This window comes from Ostrea edulis, chromosome 7 (assembly GCF_947568905.1).
Source record: "Ostrea edulis chromosome 7, xbOstEdul1.1, whole genome shotgun sequence".
NCBI lineage: Eukaryota > Metazoa > Mollusca > Bivalvia > Ostreida > Ostreidae > Ostrea > Ostrea edulis.
Window position 1 is genome coordinate 52,015,361 of NC_079170.1, and position 15,433 is coordinate 52,030,793.

Here is a 15,433-nt window from a genome sequence, read left to right on the forward strand (position 1 = left end):
TTACTTTCCGGAACATTCTGACGAGAATCATTTTGACAAAATTTAACATTGTACACAGTGAATTTCTCATTGCACCATGTCTAGAACTATCTGGTGAATTTAGAATAGGACATGCGCGGATGTGTGAAACAAAGAATGTGGGGTAAACCTCCTACTTTTTAATCATAATTTCGATATTTTCAGCTTACATGAAAAGCATGTGGCCAGAGGGAACATATGCTCTTCCCACGTCAATATTCGGCTGCCCCGAAACTGCAGAGATGGGATGGGCATCCGCCTATATCAACCTCACCCTCCCAGATTCCGCCCAACGCCAGGAATGGAACGTGAAGAATCCACAACTACTCAATGACATCATAGAGCCAGACATATTGGGTCCTTATCATTACCGAGCTCTCCAAATGAATTTTTGTGTGAAAACCCGAACGTACTCTGAAGAAGGCGATACGAATTCAACTGAATGGCCTACTGGGCAATATTGTATATACAGCTTTAACAACACATGTCCTCAAGGTAAAAAAAAATAGTTTGCATTCAATTTCTCTTTTTCTTTGTTCAAAAGTAATTTATTCATAATCATATAGTATTTTTATTATTCAATATATCGATTTTCGATGTCATGATACTGCCTACCTAGCGTTTGAACATTTATGATGTAGCAGTATTTTTATGTAGCAATGATGGCCATATACATGTACCGGTGGTAACAGATGTCTCCTGAATCACATTTAAATATATTCATTACTTCGGGGCTTAAGGTCATACGCAACGTTTCTGACATTTTATTTTTCTAAAACTAATTTTTCATCTCCTCGATATGAACAGTTCTTGTATGAAAAGTTTAAATTGTATATGGTAGCATTTACTCTATACTTCTTATGTCGGCCTGGCTAGCTCAAAGGTTAGGTCATCGAACTAGTAATGCAAGGTTCCTGGGTTGGATCTCCGATTGATGCAATCATTTTTTCTATTTTTTACAATACCTTCGTAATGTGTATCTATACAACCTTCTATGATACATTAAAGTTGAATTTACATTTTTACTTTCCACAACCGGAAGTCCCGTGGGGATTCGGGTTAGAATAGGTCCTCAGTACCCCTTGCTTGTCGTAGAAGACGAATAAATGGGGCGATCCTTCTAATGAGACCGCAAAACCGAGGTCCCGTGTCACAGCAGGTGTGACACGATAAAGACCCCTCCCTGCTCAAAGGTCATAAGCGCCGAGCCTAGGCCTAAATTTTTGCAGCCCTTCACTGGCAGTGGTGACGTCTCCATATGAGTGAAATATTCTCGAGAGGGACGTTAAACAATATTCAATCAATCAATTACAACCAGGAACTATCAACACACGCCTAATACTAAAACAGACATGGCCTCAAGACGAAAAACTGACAATATTCTTACATGTAAGTCTAAATTTCAGATCCCGCTAACTTTTGAAATAATTTTCATCAACAAATAAGATTTTCAGTATATGTTTGCATTTGAATTTTTGATATACCTGCAGGTTTTTTAAACATCTGAGGTAGATAAATATATAAGATATAACTAATCAAAAATTTGACTCAAGTCTATTCTCGGTTTATGGTCTTGGGGCCTGTTAATACATGTACGTCCTAAGGTTTCTGGTAGAAACAATTATATTATATGCAAGGAACTGTACCGGCAATGTCAAGAAACTTATATATAATTGAGAAACGTCGCAAATGTTCTTCATTAAAAAAATATATCATGATGAGTAGTCCATAGGTTCCCAAGCAATAAGTGAATTAATCTACAACGATTATTTTTCTCTGATCAACAAAGGATCAATTTATCAGAAATTGTGTACTGTTTTATGTGATGTTATATTGTTATGATGTTGAGTTGAATGGTGTTTCGTTATCTTGATATGCTTTTTAATGATGATGAGTTTGACGATGAAATTCAAATAATTGCGGGTAATATGTTGTAGTAAAAGTTCATGGTTATAATAATCATAAATAGCTAATGCTAGTAAGATAATGTACCATCTTTAGTTTATTCTCCATACTATGCCGTGTGATTAATTCGGAGATTACTACATCTTTGTTTTCTTTGTCCTCCTCGATACTGAAGGTGCTATTCCAATTGGGCGGCTTTGACCTTACAGCTCTCTCTTTCTCCCTGAGGACAAAACTGGTCGATTTTCCATCCATTGCTTTGTCAGATTGATAATTGCAAACAACTGCAACAAATGCATTTATATATCCATCTGTAAATCATTCAGACTCTGTCAATAAAAGTGGAGAGTGTGTAATGTGTTTTTTACACTAGAAGCAGTCACCTTGAACCGATGGAGTCATCAAGATTCAATAAGGTAATCAAGATTTGTATTTGCAGGATTTTCTAATGGCAGTTTGGTTATGTCCGGCTATCAATATACACAGCAGGATATCGGCGGCCGTATTCCCGGCGAACCTGGCCACAACATGACCCTATTGCTGAGGTTCTGTTGTAAGGAGGATGGTGATTACAACACGCCAGTAAAGCTTCCCAAACACTTCCCATTTATTCTATTCCAGGTACATCATCCGAACACTTCCCATTTAATCTATTCCAAGTATAACTGAACACCTCTATTTACACTTTGTCAGATAAATCTCTTCCTACAGATCAGAGATCATATCATACCGATTGTTAAGCCGTTCTTGGCACACTGATTTTGACTGCGGATAACTCCGTTTACCTGATCAAGATATAGGGCTCACCGCGGGTGTGACCGGTCAACAGGGGATGCTTACTCCTCCTAGGCACCTGATCCCACCTCTGGTGTGTCCAGGGGTCCGTGTTTGCCCAACTATCTATTTTGTATTGCTTATAGGAGTTATGAGATTGATCACTGTTCGTTATCTTCACCTTGCATCAATAAGATGATTTTTTGTTTAATTTTCGGTAAACATTAAATCTACGCTGCATACCTGAAACTGAATGTCATCATAACAGAAATGAAGGCAAACGTGATAAAAATATTCATCATATACTAAGTAATGAATTACACCGATTCTGTACTGATGACGTCACAATAGCCAATATCAACAAGTCCAAAAAAAAAACCATATCACATATCAAACATTCCTTATACTGTCACTTTCCGATCCGAATGATATTGGAGTTGTAGCGTAACGGAAGTAAAGTTCAGAACGCTATCTTCTGCGATGGTTATAAGGTACATGTATGAATCAACATACTTACCAGGTTACTGATTATGATTATTGTTTATTCAATGCGTCCCCGTAATGCACTGCAGAACGCATCTTTTTCAAAAGCCCAAACGTTGTCTTTCTAAGATCTACGATGAACCATAGGTGCATCAATTTGACACGTGATATATTTTATGATATCACCCATTGTCAATTAGAGTTTGCCGTTGCTAGATATTTTAATTACCCTAAAAGATGTGGATTTTACTCCAATGAGGAAATATTATGTCTTTTTAAATGTTTCTAGGCCGATCAGAAATGAAAGTATAATAAATGCAAGTAAGTCATAAAAATCAACCTCTGTTGTTCTCTATTGTTGCACACGTCGTCATCTTGTTTTTTGTAGAATATAAAAATGTTTATATTTACGTGCAACGATTTTCCTTATTTTACTCTGACATTATTTTTTTTATCAATTTGATTTATAATACACGTGTAAGTTCATAAATTACGATTATTTTCAGAGTCAGTCAGCGGACAGCTGTCAGGAGGTGGATTCTATGATCGTACAACAGGATTACTTCTTCATGACCAATGAAAATGAGACCTGGCAGTATGAAGGGGCGTTACCATTGTTCAACACCACAGCAATGAGTGGTTCAGTAGGCGTGGCTTATTGCTACTACACACCCTATGGTAACTGATTGGTCAAATAAGAAATAAACTCGGTATTTGCATTTAGGTTACTTAAAAAACAATTACCTTACCTAATTTTGCATTCAGTTAGCCCCCCAAAAAACATGGTGATCACTTTCAAAATATATTACTTACAAGGTTTTCCCAATATGTTATAATTGTTGGTTTTCGCTTTAGATCAAATGCTTGTCACTTTTCGATTACTTTTTGACTATCGTTTACGAAATTGCTACCATAGGTTCATGAAGCCTGTTCATAAATCTTAAGAAAAACATAGTTTTGGTCAATATAATTCTTGGTTAAGAAATGACCCTGATCAGGACTGATGGATCAAGATTTTAAGCTCTGTAGAGATATTTCAATTTTTCCATTACAGTTGATCCTTTACACCTGCATGGGTTTGATGAGAATCTAATATTTCATTCATCCTCGAGGCCTGTACGACTATCTAATAACTCATCACACCCCTCCAAAAGTTGTCATCTAATAAACTTCAGACGATTAAACGAATACCTGTCTTAGACGACACGACGATTAAACATGTAAAACGATGTGATACATTACATTCGTACTCTCATCACGATTAAACATGTAAAACGATGTGATACATTACATTCGTACTCTCACCACGATTAAACATGTAAAACGATGTGATACATTACATTCGTACTCTCACCACGATTAAACATGTAAAACGATGTGATACATTACATTCGTACTCTCATCACGATTAAACATGTAAAACGATGTGATACATTACATTCGTACTCTCACCACGATTAAACATGTAAAACGATGTGATACATTACATTCGTACTCTCATCACGATTAAACATGTAAAACGATGTGATACATTACATTCGTACTCTCACCACGATTAAACATGTAAAACGATGTGATACATTACATTCGTACTCTCATCACGATTAAACATGTAAAACGATGTGATACATTACATTCGTACTCTCATCACGATTAAACATGTAAAACGATGTGATACATTACATTCGTACTCTCACCACGATTAAACATGTAAAACGATGTGATACATTACATTCGTACTCTCATCACGATTAAACATGTAAAACGATGTGATACATTACATTCGTACTCTCACCACGATTAAACATGTAAAACGATGTGATACATTACATTCGTACTCTCATCACGATTAAACATGTAAAACGATGTGATACATTACATTCGTACTCTCATCACGATTAAACATGTAAAACGATGTGATACATTACATTCGTACTCTCACCACGATTAAACATGTAAAACGATGTGATACATTACATTCGTACTCTCATCACGATTAAACATGTAAAACGATGTGATACATTACATTCGTACTCTCATCACGATTAAACATGTAAAACGATGTGATACATTACATTCGTACTCTCATCAGTATTGAATTATGTTCTGGAAATATAAGCTGTATTAGACTGTTTCAACTCATAAAACTGATCATATCTGTAGTCTCAGAAAATTTGAATTCTGTACTGGTATTAGAAGCTACATCAGACTACTTGTGGTTTTTGACCATGAGATTCATTGTTCGGTAACAGACAAAACTATCCGGAGGCATCAAAACTTAATTATCTCTCATCTCCATTGTCAACATTTTCCATTGTTTATTATGCAGAGTTTGTTCTATATTTGTCTATGATAACATTGTGGAATTTACAATATATTGTACTCATTGATTTCTTAAAATTGATTTGGGAAGTCATATGTTTTGTTATTTAATCTGCATTTACGACGCATTATTGAAATAAGAATTAATAAGGAAATGCGTAGTTTAATTAAACCAATGTTGTACAATTCTTATTTCTTTTGGTTCCATTTTCCTGCATTTTTATCCCACGAATGTAAAACCTCAAGGAAATATCTACGATCTGACATTCGAATGAAAGCCTTAAACCAAATGCACATATTGTTCTTACGAATTTGAACAATTTGTTAGTACAGAAGTTTCACTAACGAGATTTATTATCAATAGATACTTTTAATAGATGATATTCTCATATTTAATAGAAATAAATTACGAGTAGTACATCAATGAATCCAGATGAAAAATATTGATAGAGCAACAAATGTTATTTCAGGGAAGAAAATAAACTTGTAGAAATGAAAAAAGAGAATCAAATTTCATAACCATTGATACCTTGATATTTTTCGCCGTATTAAACACCAGCTTGTACCGATAAAGTGTGAAACACAATTATATGTGATTCATGAATAATCATATTATCTTTCTCTTTGAATCTCGACTCACTTTCCCAGCTTAATATCTATGAAGGACATCGATGTTCCAATAGTTAAGGAATAAATCCATAGTTTGTTTGTATTATGAGAATATGAAATAATTTTTACCCTACACATTCGTTGTTTTCATATCTTCCTTAACAAGGTAATATATATATATATATATATATATATATATATATATATATATATATATATAAACATTAGCTGTTTCTTTATTTCCCCGTATATATATAAATATTTCATAATATAGATATGAATATAGCTGGGTTATTTTCAACAGAACGCCGCGAGTGTTACTATAATACAGACCACGGAAATTCATACAATGGCAGAGCCAACGTTTCCGCTTCCGGAAAGACGTGTTTGGTGTGGGCAGAATCGGATGAAACTTTTTTCCACAACAAATGGAGAGCATATCATGAATTTGACGACAATTATTGCCGTGCATACCAGTACTACTCTTACAAGTCTGGAGAACCTTTGTGTCTCATAGAATTTCCTAACGTCAAAGAGAAATGCGATGTTCCAATGTGTGGTGAGTAAAACTACTAACATCTTCACGGCTCTACATGTTTTTCATTATTTAATCGTTATTGATAACGATGCCTCAAGCAGAAAGACGTATTTTACTTTAACCTTTCTGATCTAAGGTTGATGGAAGTAATACCCCTGTATATATGCAAGCAAGCATATTTTGACTTCTTAAGAATGGTTTCATACAATCCTTAGACAAAACAAACATCATCTTTGTGGAAGTGGGGTTACTTTTCTGATCGATCGGAATTTTGATTTCCGTGGTGTCAGATTAACGGAATTATTTCAATTTATCGATTTAGTCCCAAACTTGGGAAATATTCATAATCTTGTGTTTTATGTAAATTATATCAGGTTACATTTCTTGAGAGATACATTTTGCGTTTGTTCCTTAAAATAGCAATTATTTAGAAGAAGAATCTAAACTCACATTAAGTTTATCAGAAATCTACGTATCATTTAGAAAATTACATACACTACAATATGACATTTTAACAGGTGATCAAGATAATTCTTATACAAATTACCGTAGCCATTTTGTTTGACGCCATCATTCTTTTTCTAGCGGAAGAAGAGGATTTGCAAGAATTTGGAAAATTCAAACCGTTTAGGAGCGTCCAATACAGTGGCAAAAAATATCCAGAATATGCAGTGGATGGTTTTATAGGTGGATTAAAAGTTTTCACGGTTTTTCTTTTTGTATTGCACTCTGAATTTAAGTGCATTTTTTCTCAAACTTGTGTTTTCCATTTGCAGACACGTTGAATTCGTTTGTATCAAATCGACCAATGACAAAGCCTTGGTATCAAGTAGATTTACAGGAACATGTAGAGGTCCATGCTATACTTATTTACCGTTATTCTAGTAAGTCTTAATTTTGTCTCCGTCTTCCATTTCATTTTGGAAAATTACTTTTGACAACTTCAAACCACTGATTTTTTTAAAATGTTCTCGTGGTACAGAAAGTTTGATGTCAATTCTGTGGTGTATTTTGAACATAAGTACCACAGTACATACAGAAAAGAAGAAAGGGTTTACTATTATTTATAAGAAATACTTTTTAAGTTTTGTGGTATATGTGACGCAATTTAATGTAGATTTACTCGTATTGAATCTGAACCTTCTCATAAACGTATATACTTTTTGTATTGATTTTTATTGATGATGAATTAATTTTGTTAATCTTTGATTATTCTTACAATTTGGCATTATCATGAAAGCTTAATAAGCCCCATCCAATGAATCTGATAAACCATTAGCTACAACAAACACACTTTGCTATATATAGCTTACTTTCCGGTCAATATGCGTTATGTTGGGACTTACGTCAGCAAGAATAAGTGGGATTTCATGAACTATGGTGCCATTCGATGTGACGACATCCGGAATCCAGGATTTTCCAAGGTGTTTCGCTATCAATGTAGGCGCCCTGTGGTGGGTCAATATGTAACTATCCGAAACTTCGACTTCACAGAACCAGATCACAATCCAGGGAAATTTTTCTATATGGAGATAAATGAGATAGTAATTCTTGGTAAAAGTGAGTACGTTTCCCGTGAAAAGATGATTTTCTTTATAATTAGGACATTAGGTACACGACTCATTAGGGTAAATTGACAAAATTATGTTTATGTGTCATTTTCACAGCAACAACCTGCGGTAGGCCTCTGGGTATGGCCTCGGGTAATATCTATGACTATCAGATCGGAGCCACCTCTGCAGACACAAGTGGTGTTGAAGCAATGGCACTTTCTCTTCGGGGACGGTTATATCATCCGGACCCTGGATGGTGTTCAACGAAAAAAGACAAATCACCATGGTTCTTGGTGTGTGTCCATTAATGTACTGTGTCATTTAAAGTTTCATTTGAGGATCGTTCACAATAACATCCTAAATATAAAATATGAATCACTTTCCGTATGTTATTCACTTGGCTGCGTTTGCATTTGTAACTTCTCAGTAAAAGGAATATATATATATATATATATATATATATATATATATATATCCAATAATAAAAGTCAAGAAACACAAAACTCGAATAACATTTCACTGTTAGCGCTTTCGGCTTTAATGCCTCTTCAGACAGTTATAAAATTTTATAACTGTCTGAAGAGGCATTAAAGCCGAAAGCGCTAACAATGAAATGTTATTCGAGTTTTGTGTTTCTTGACTTTTATTATTGGATGTATTTACTGTATCAAATACCGAATTCTTTATTTACAAACTATATATATATATATATATATATATATATATATATATACATTTATCTTGTAGATTGATTTTAATGTTCCAACAGTTATACAGGGAATATCGGTACAAGGATGGATATCTGGGAAATATTCAAAGTACATTCGATCATTTCAAGTGTCCTATGGTGTAACGAAAAAGAAAATGAAGCACTATCAAGATTCACCTGGTATTGTTAAAGTACGTTTATGGCGTTATCGACTTGTATTAATTGATATTATAAGGCTTTTCATAATTTCTGCCTGCGTCATAGAAAGATACAATTGAATGTGGAGTTGCAAGTATGATTTTATGTTTGGTTAATTCGCCCACCATACCATTCATATGTCAACAATATATAATGAACATTGAATAAATTACCAATTACATTTAATTTCTGACTTCAGACTTTTGTCATCGATCCAACAGTAGCAGTGATCATACCACAGACGTTTCTGTTTCACCAAGACATCTTGGCAAGATACATTAAAATTCATCCAATGGTGGACGATGGGCAACAAGCTTGTCTGAAAGCTGAATTCATCGGGTGTCAGAAACAATGTAAAATAGACATATATACCTTACACAAACTCTTTATCTAAATTCGCGATGTAAGAGGGACGTAGACATTTAAGCAACACACATAAGACTCCAATGTCGTAGGGTTAGACTAAACTTTAGATTCAGAATGAGAAATGATATCCAGCAATATTCTATATTTTACGCTCTTCAAAAGTTTGTCAATCCGTTGAAAAGAACATCTAAAGTATGGTATTGTCCCCTTCTGTGAATAAATCACTTTTATTGTAAAATTGTCTTTCTCCCCTTCATTATTGACATCTTCAGAACACACTATCTTGCATTAACAAGAAACGGAAGTAAGAAAATAATACATACTCTTCAATCACAATATCATATCCTACATACGTGCTAAGTTTTGTTAACCTATGAGATTGTCACCCAACAAAAATAAGTAAGTATACAGTATTTTAATCTCCTTTCAGTGCAAAGAGATAAGAAGTGTAGGAGTGGTAGTATAGATTTTGGATTTGAAGAACTAAAACGCTTTTCGTTCTGGCTTGAAAAAGAGGATAATTCACCGTACACAGTTCAAAACATATCAACCATAGAGGGCTGCAGGAAGTTCTGTATTAATAATAATTGTATAGCTCTGTCCTTCTCAACATATACATCACTTCAAGAATGCTCTTTAAGTTTTGGAGACAGGTACCACCCAACACGAAAAGGAGCTTGGGTTCAAACTGGGGTCATTCTTAATTATGCTGCGCACCGACTTTGTTTAAAAGGTTTGCATCTTTCTTTTTTATGTCTAACCATTGGGTTAAAATTTCTTATATACACAAATAGAGTATATTTTGATATTGATTCAATTTCAGGTTTATGTTTATCCATATATTTTGTCGCCATATGCATGTCAGCGTACAATGTATATTTTTCAGTTTATATGCAATGTGTAATACCGATATATAAAACGGATTGAAAAAGCACACGACTGAATGAATACTAACCGTAGAAAAATTAACCTGCCAAATGTTTGAAACTTTAGTTGTTTTAACTTTCAATTTTTCAGACGCAGTAAATGTCTATCCTTGTACATTTACAATAAATGTTACGAACAATGACACTATTATCAGATCACCAGGATTTCCATTTAGCTACGGGCAAGGACTCAATTGCACATGGAATATATATACGAAATATTCTGCATTCGTCAAACTGGAAATAACACATGTACAATTAGCTAAAACAACGACAGAAATAGCACTTAAAGAGGTATTTTACAAATCATCAGACTATTCATCGCGCTAGTGTTTTTGACTCGTATATAAAGTTCCCTTTTGTAGTCACAAAACGTATCGTATTTTCAAAATGGAATGATTATTGAAGATACTAAAGACATGTATGAAAATGTAATTAAACAGAACATTATTTGCCTATTTGCATTTCAGCTTGGAATGTTTGACATAAATCCCGGAAAGTGTAAAGATAGTATAGCCATTACTGACAATGCGAACACCATTGAGATAACTGCGGAGATTCAGAATAACTTCAGGGATTCTACTGTTGTGTCCTCTGGAAAGTTTTTGTCCGTGACATTAAAGTCTTGTTTTCAAATGTCTGTGGAGCAGTTAGAAAAAGCATTTGAAATAAGGGTAACAAGTTCAGGTACAAATCACCAAATAGTTTCACATTTTAAATGTGTCATCACATAGAGAATATAAGAAATTGTGTTCATAAGAAGGACATGCATAGCTATGCATACAGCTGTACCATTGAATTGAATAATTATTGTCAAATAATGTATTGTCACCCCATATTAACTATTTACAGATAAACCTGGATGTGGAATGGCTTCAGAAGGATGTACGGTCACGTGTAGAATGCAATCAGCATACATAGCAACGGACAGATATCCAGCTCCGTATAAAGCAGGGGAATCCTGCATGTGGAACATAGAGGGAACATTTGGACAATTTGTTGAATTAAATGTTCTGAGTTTGGATGTTATAAATGGGGATTCATCATGTTCCAACTCATATATCGCCATTTACGATATTGATCACAATGGTAGAGAAGTGCTGCTTGGGAGGTTTTGTAAGGAAAATAAACCATACAGGACTATTTCATCAAGATGGCAAAATATGAGGGTGGAATTTCGCTCTGGAAGTGACCAAAAAGAAGGACATGGATTTCTAGGGATGTACAGATTTGTGAATTTTACCCAAAGTTATTCAGATACGAAACATCAAGGTAAGCCGATGCACTTAGTATTTATATAGGCAATCAAGTAGGAGTCGTACAATGTATTCATGTTTCAGAATCAACACAGTTTATCTAACCCGTGGGGATCCGGGTTAGAATAGGTTCTCACTACCCCTTACTTATCGTAAGAGTCAACTAAATGAGGCGGTCCTTCGGATGAGACAGCAAACATTGAGGTCCCGAGTCACAGCAGGTGTGGCACGATAAAGATCCCTCCCTGCTCAAAGCTCATAAGCGCCAATCATAGGCCTAAATATGGGTAATGGTGACGTCTCCATATGAGCGAAAGATTCTCGAGCGGGACATTAAACGTTATACAATCAACTTATCAGCTTGGATTTATTGATTGATTTCATTTACGATATCTGTATCTTAGTCTCGTTACAATTAATTCAGCTTACATTTATGAATAGAATGTTCTAGTGGTTGGCATTACAACAACGGCAGCTGCTATAGAATATTTACTGGTGACGCTGGTATCACGTGGTCAGAAGCGAATCACAATTGTGTTCAACAGAATGGAAGTCTTGTTAGTATATCCTCAAAACAGGAGCTGTCCTTTATACATTACCTCGTCACCAAAGATATGAATTCTACCGGCGACTGGGAGATCTACATAGGTTTGTAGAATAAATATAATTCGGTTGTATAAGTTACACAGAATATTGGTGATCAAAATAGAAGCACAACTACATGTATTACCTAGCTTTCATGAGTTGGAATATTTCTGTAGGTCTTCAAAAATGGTACTCTGGGGAAAGGAGCAAACTGAAATATTTGTGGTCTGATGGAAACCCTTTAACTTTTACAGCATGGTATGTAATTACAATCAATCAACCTATTGTTATACTGTTTACGATATTCATTCACACAGTTCAGGGATAATTCGAAATGTACTAATAAGAATATTTAGTAACATTGTTTTAATCATTTTTAAGCAAACATTTGATATATTAAATACAATTTCGAGATGCTCAATGGTATTTAAGAAAGCTTTGTTAATTAATCGTTATTAATGCTTTATATTGACGAGGTATCGTGATGAAAACGTCAAAAACCGCCAGCCTAATGGTGTTCAAAATGAGCGATGCACCAGCATAAACTTTTTTAGCATCCACTCCATGGAGGATTGGCATGATACAGCTTGTGCTTTCAACAAGATTCTAAGCTATATGTGTGAAATAGACATTGAACACAATAATGGTTAGTATAGATCACTTTCATTGATAAGGGGCATTTATCAATTTCATAACTCCTATATAGAATACAGAATTGAGAGAAGGGCAAACATGGACCCTTGGAAACACCAGAGGTGTGATCAGGTGCCTAGGAGGAGTAAGCAACCCCTGTTTACCGATCGTACCTGCCTTGAACCCTCTTGGTCACATTTGTATTCTCATGAATATTTTTAAAATCAGCATTACGCAAATTCTATGGTCGTTATAATGATTTAATTTGCAAGTACAACCTGACACTAGGTTGAATGCTGTCTGTGTGTTTCATATGCAGTGCTAGGCCATCCTTTACATACCGATTAAAACTACGCCAGATTACTCCGTTTACCTGATCAAGATGGAGGGCTAACGGCGGATATGACTGGTCAACAGGAGATGCATAATCTATCAGCTCTGATGTGTCAAGGGGTCCGTGTTTGCTCTACTCTCAATTTTGTATCCGTAATAGTATTTATGAAATTGATTGCCGTTCGTTATCTTCTCCTTTTTCATCCCCTTTTTGCGACTCGATTCATGCAATTCTCAATCCTGTTGGGATGGTTCCAGAAAATTGAGAGTTCTTTTAATCACACTCCTGTGTACCAGTGTTTTTATTCTTTTAATTATGCATAATCTGTTATTACAAAAAGTTATCGTGTTTTACTATCTATGATTGTAATATGACTTTGTTTCAGAAATCATTAGTCGAACGAAATGGTGGGGAAATGACACCGTCACGTCTAAATCTGCTAATCTGGAGCAAACTTTATACCTTTGTGGAAATGCGGAGTTGATTAGCAGGTTGTTCGTATGTGACGGAGTGAATGATTGCAACGATGGTTCCGACGAATCAGATTGTAGTAAGTTTTTCATAAAAGAGGTTGATAGTCGAACTTTCAGATATATCTCAATAGTGTTGATTAGCGAACATGAAAATCAGAATCTTGTATAATTATTATCAGCATAAATATTTCTACTTGAATTGATTGATATAATTCATTTCGACAGCTATAAAGTGTATGGATACACAGTTCCAATGTGCTAGCGGGGACTGTATTTCTATCAGCCTGTACTGTGATTTTGTTCCTCACTGTCCAGATCGGTCCGATGAATCAGAATGTAGTAAGTATATCTTCTAACCTTCATTTACAGCTGCTTTATACTTGTTCAATTTAGCAGAGGCTCCTTTTCGAAGATGCATATCTTTCTGTCCTTGACAAATTTATATATGTACACCAACAGTATGTACGATGGAGGATCAAACAGTTCGCTATATCTCTGTATCTACATAATGGCACACATAGAGTAAAAAAAACATGTGCTATATGTAGCATGAGTTGCATAATATTCGTCAAATTTGTGACGTCACAGTGTAAAATTACGTCAATTTGTAGATGACTGTGACAAAAATGGATGATTTAGTCTTACTTGAGCAGAGAACGCGTATATGAATTTTTCGTAAAACTTTGAAAATTCTTTATGGAAATATACAATGATTTAAATAAAGTTTATGGCAATAAAGGACTTACCAAATGTTCAATAAGTTGATGAAACGTTTTAATAGTGAGGGAAGGGGCGGTTTAATTGGTATGGTTCGAATTTCGACAAATGTTATCCTTCTTGTAAAAACAGTTAACTTATCGCACATACTTATTTATGAGGCTGTTCGACATGTCATACATTATTTCACCTGTTTTAACCAGATTTATTTGATTTTAAATCGGTGTTTACAGACGACTGTCATTCGGGCATTTCTAATGCATATTTCAAAGATAAATCGTGTGACGGTTCCGTGTCCAGTTCACGGTGGTCTTATTTATTCAAAGCTGTATATTCTGTTGCTACAGGACCGTGATAAATAAAAATATCAAATACCTCTTAGTAATTCGTTCTATTACGCTCTTTTAAACCTAGATTTGGATAGGTGAGTTGAGTTATAAACATCATGTTAGGATTATCCGCATGCGCGTGGGGCTATTTATAGACGCCTAAACAATCTTGACGAATGATAAATGTACATATGTATTTATGGGTTCCTATCATATTTAGTGAATTAAAGTAATTCTGTACATTTTGAAAAAAACCCACTAATGCATGAATATCGGACCACACAGTGCCCAGTGAACGTTAGTACGGTTAGGGATGTTTCCCGGGTTGAACAGTTTGTAATGAAAGATCGGCGAGTCACTATTAAAGAAATAGCTGATGATCTTTAAGATATATTATGGAACTGTTCAACGTGAAACACGTCAGACAGTCTCGTTTAAAGTCAGCATTTCGCAAATTCTATCGTCGTTATAACGATCTAGTTTGCCAATACAATTTATCATTGGGTCAAAATGCTGTCTGACGTGTTTCATAACGATTGTTACACCGTTCTTGCCACACTGATTTTGACTACGGATAACTCCGTTTACCTGATCAAGATATAGGGCTCACGGCTGGTGTGACCAGTCGACAGGGGATGCTTACTCCTACTAGACACCTGATTCCACCTCTGGTATGTCCAGGGATCCGTATTTGCCCAACTATCT

The 15,433-nt window shown here is 35.0% G+C and overlaps 1 protein-coding gene across 1 annotated transcript in view; it reads left to right on the top strand.

The window, feature by feature from the left end:
• The window catches only part of LOC125653271 (uncharacterized), a 38,307-nt gene that overhangs the window by 12,445 nt on the left and 10,429 nt on the right, over positions 1 to 15,433 (top strand). The window contains exons 3-21 of the mRNA XM_048882652.2: positions 184 to 513; positions 2,363 to 2,544; positions 3,687 to 3,858; positions 6,416 to 6,670; positions 7,235 to 7,336; positions 7,426 to 7,533; positions 7,958 to 8,209; positions 8,317 to 8,495; positions 8,950 to 9,102; positions 9,309 to 9,462; positions 9,906 to 10,208; positions 10,493 to 10,695; positions 10,872 to 11,088; positions 11,254 to 11,673; positions 12,099 to 12,305; positions 12,419 to 12,500; positions 12,719 to 12,888; positions 13,595 to 13,759; positions 13,908 to 14,021. Coding sequence (XP_048738609.2) covers positions 184 to 513; positions 2,363 to 2,544; positions 3,687 to 3,858; positions 6,416 to 6,670; positions 7,235 to 7,336; positions 7,426 to 7,533; positions 7,958 to 8,209; positions 8,317 to 8,495; positions 8,950 to 9,102; positions 9,309 to 9,462; positions 9,906 to 10,208; positions 10,493 to 10,695; positions 10,872 to 11,088; positions 11,254 to 11,673; positions 12,099 to 12,305; positions 12,419 to 12,500; positions 12,719 to 12,888; positions 13,595 to 13,759; positions 13,908 to 14,021 — 3,768 coding nt within the window. The remainder of the gene's footprint in view (positions 1 to 183; positions 514 to 2,362; positions 2,545 to 3,686; positions 3,859 to 6,415; positions 6,671 to 7,234; positions 7,337 to 7,425; positions 7,534 to 7,957; positions 8,210 to 8,316; positions 8,496 to 8,949; positions 9,103 to 9,308; positions 9,463 to 9,905; positions 10,209 to 10,492; positions 10,696 to 10,871; positions 11,089 to 11,253; positions 11,674 to 12,098; positions 12,306 to 12,418; positions 12,501 to 12,718; positions 12,889 to 13,594; positions 13,760 to 13,907; positions 14,022 to 15,433) is intronic.